This window comes from Cotesia glomerata, unplaced genomic scaffold (assembly GCF_020080835.1).
Source record: "Cotesia glomerata isolate CgM1 unplaced genomic scaffold, MPM_Cglom_v2.3 scaffold_1908, whole genome shotgun sequence".
Taxonomy (NCBI): domain Eukaryota; kingdom Metazoa; phylum Arthropoda; class Insecta; order Hymenoptera; family Braconidae; genus Cotesia; species Cotesia glomerata.
In genome coordinates, this window is record NW_025402340.1 from 1 (window position 1) to 2,426 (window position 2,426).

The following is a 2,426-nucleotide window of genomic DNA, read 5'->3' on the forward strand; positions in this document are numbered from 1 at the left end:
ATATATAAGCTCATTATACGCAACTCAAAAAGAAGTCCAAAAAAGGGACTCAGTTAGATGTCAGAAAATTGACTCCAAACTTATAAGTTCATTAAGAGCTCTTAGTTCTGACCTCGTAAAAAAGAGCTCCTTAAGACGTCACATTAGGACTTCTATAAGAAGTTTTTTAAAAGACTTCATACTGAAATCTTTATGACTTGGATGCTGACTGGGTATATTAGATAAAATGCGGAATAATTAGAGGAACTTTTAAAGATGAAGTTTCATTTGAAACAACCTTGCGTTGGTTGAACAAATTAATGTCGCAGTCCCTGCGACCGGCGTTAGACACCACGTAGAAGCGATCTTCAGCATCCTTGGTGATGATAAGGTCGTCCAGGATCCCGCCCTGGTCGTTGGTGAAGACAGTAAGCGTAGAGCCGCCAGGTTTTAAGTTTTTTAAGTCTGCAGTGGTTAGACTCTCGAGGAACTCTCCGGAATTTCGGCCCCAGACTATTGTCTGGAGCATATGGCCGACGTCGAACAACGAGGCTTGAGTTCTTGTGTGCTGGTGCGAGACTGCTATCGCTCCTTTGTATTGGACTGGTAGAAGCCATCCGGCAAAGTCCACGATTTTTCCTTAAAATATATGTACAATTTTTAGAAGAATAATTGTAACACTGATAGAAGAATTTAGGGAGTAATATATAAAATTTTGGGAGCAAAATATATTGTTTAATAATTAAAACTATTTATTAAAGTGAAATAAGTTAGTTGGTTATATTAAATAAATATTGTTGATGGTAAGAAAGGCCGAGGAATGTTTAAATAAATATTTGTTACCACCAAACAACATTTATTAATAGTTAATAAATATTTATTAGGAGAATTTGTCGGTAGATGGCTGGACACTAGCCAACAGTTATGTCTATAGATTAGTAAGAGCAACAGCGACACCTGTACACATATCAATGTGTGTCGCTGAGCCGCCATATTGTTTGTTTGCGACGTGTCTAATTATATTGTAGGTTAAACGTTAGAGAACATCTCAACCTATCTACCCCCACTATTTTTCTCATTGTCCAATTTTACAAATGTTCTTTTTGTTAAACTCTGATTTTTGTGATATAAAAATTTAAAAATATGAGCCTAGCTGAAATATATCATTATTAACTATTTAAATATCCCTATTAAATATTTTAAAATGGGTTATTAAATAGTAAGAAATATTTGGTACAAAACAATGTTTAAGATATAATTTCCTATTAAGAAATATTTATTTAATTATTTTCTAATAAATCACTTGTTAATTAATCTTTTTAAATACTAAAAATTTTTGTCAGTTGCGTGAAAAAAATTGATATTTAAACTAAAACCCAAAAATCGTGTAATTTATTTGATCAAAAGTGTTGCAAACTTCCAACAGGTGGCGCATGATCGCTAAATCTGCTCCTTTGTAGATAGTTAAGGTCAAATAACTAAATTTAGGTATAAAAATTTTTCCAAAGCCCTTATCTGTCTTTTTTTAGATTAATGACTTAATTTTCATCCGTGATACAATAATTGTCATGATTATTTTTTATAAATCACATAAAAATAATAAATTTAATAATTAAACCTCAAAAATCCTTCTATCAGTGTAAAAAACTTTTTAAAATTAAACTAACCTTGGTTCTGAACATGAAAATCATATAGGCAAAGTTCTTCTAGCGGTCGATTGTTCTCGCACACTTTTGAGGTTAAAACTGTCAGAGGTTACAATTTTCTTACAACGAAACAAAATGAAGAACGAGAGGAATGTTTGAGATGATTGATGAGGTTAAACATGATCGACTCAGACTGACGTGATGTTGATTAATCAAGAAGAAAGAGCGTCCAATTTGTTAACAAAATCATTCGCTCAAAGTCGTACATTTACTAATACACTTACTTTGCATATTTATCTCGTGAGTGTTGAGATAATAAACTGCCAGTGCGATAAACTCGCCTCGTTTTTTATTATTATCGATTTGTGCAGTGTTTTGATACTCTGAGGTCATACGCTTGATTATTTGCAATTGAACAAGAAAAATTAACTTCAATTATTAATCAAGAATAAAATGTTATCTTCTCGATTTAAGATAATTAAAAATTAAATTTTTAATTATTAAAACAATATTTTTAAGTACTAAAAAATTTTTAATACATTGCAGTACTTACCTTTAAAATCATACAATTATAAGTCTATATATAAATATATAAATTTATATTTATTTTTTTATTTTTTTTGGCTGAGAAGCAGAATATCAAATATTGAAAATATTCATTAGCTTACGCCGGGATCGAACCCGGTCTAATGCTTTGGTAAACAAGAGCCGGCTTCAATAGGCTACTACGCACTATAATCATTAAATATTACTAATCAACCTTGCAGTCACTATGTGACTGCCGTGACTTGTGAACAATAA

At 31.4% G+C, this 2,426-nt stretch overlaps 1 protein-coding gene across 1 annotated transcript; it reads right to left on the bottom strand.

Moving 5' to 3' along the window:
• Positions 1-123: 123 nt before the first annotated feature.
• LOC123274041 (aminomethyltransferase, mitochondrial-like) lies at positions 124-2,018 on the bottom strand. The gene is made up of 3 exons (XM_044741540.1): positions 1,910-2,018; positions 1,647-1,724; positions 124-618 (listed from the first exon to the last, which is right to left on the bottom strand). Exons 1-3 carry the CDS (start codon positions 2,016-2,018, stop codon positions 218-220), a joined length of 588 nt encoding a protein of 195 aa, XP_044597475.1. The 3' UTR covers positions 124-217.
• Positions 2,019-2,426: the final 408 nt, after the last annotated feature.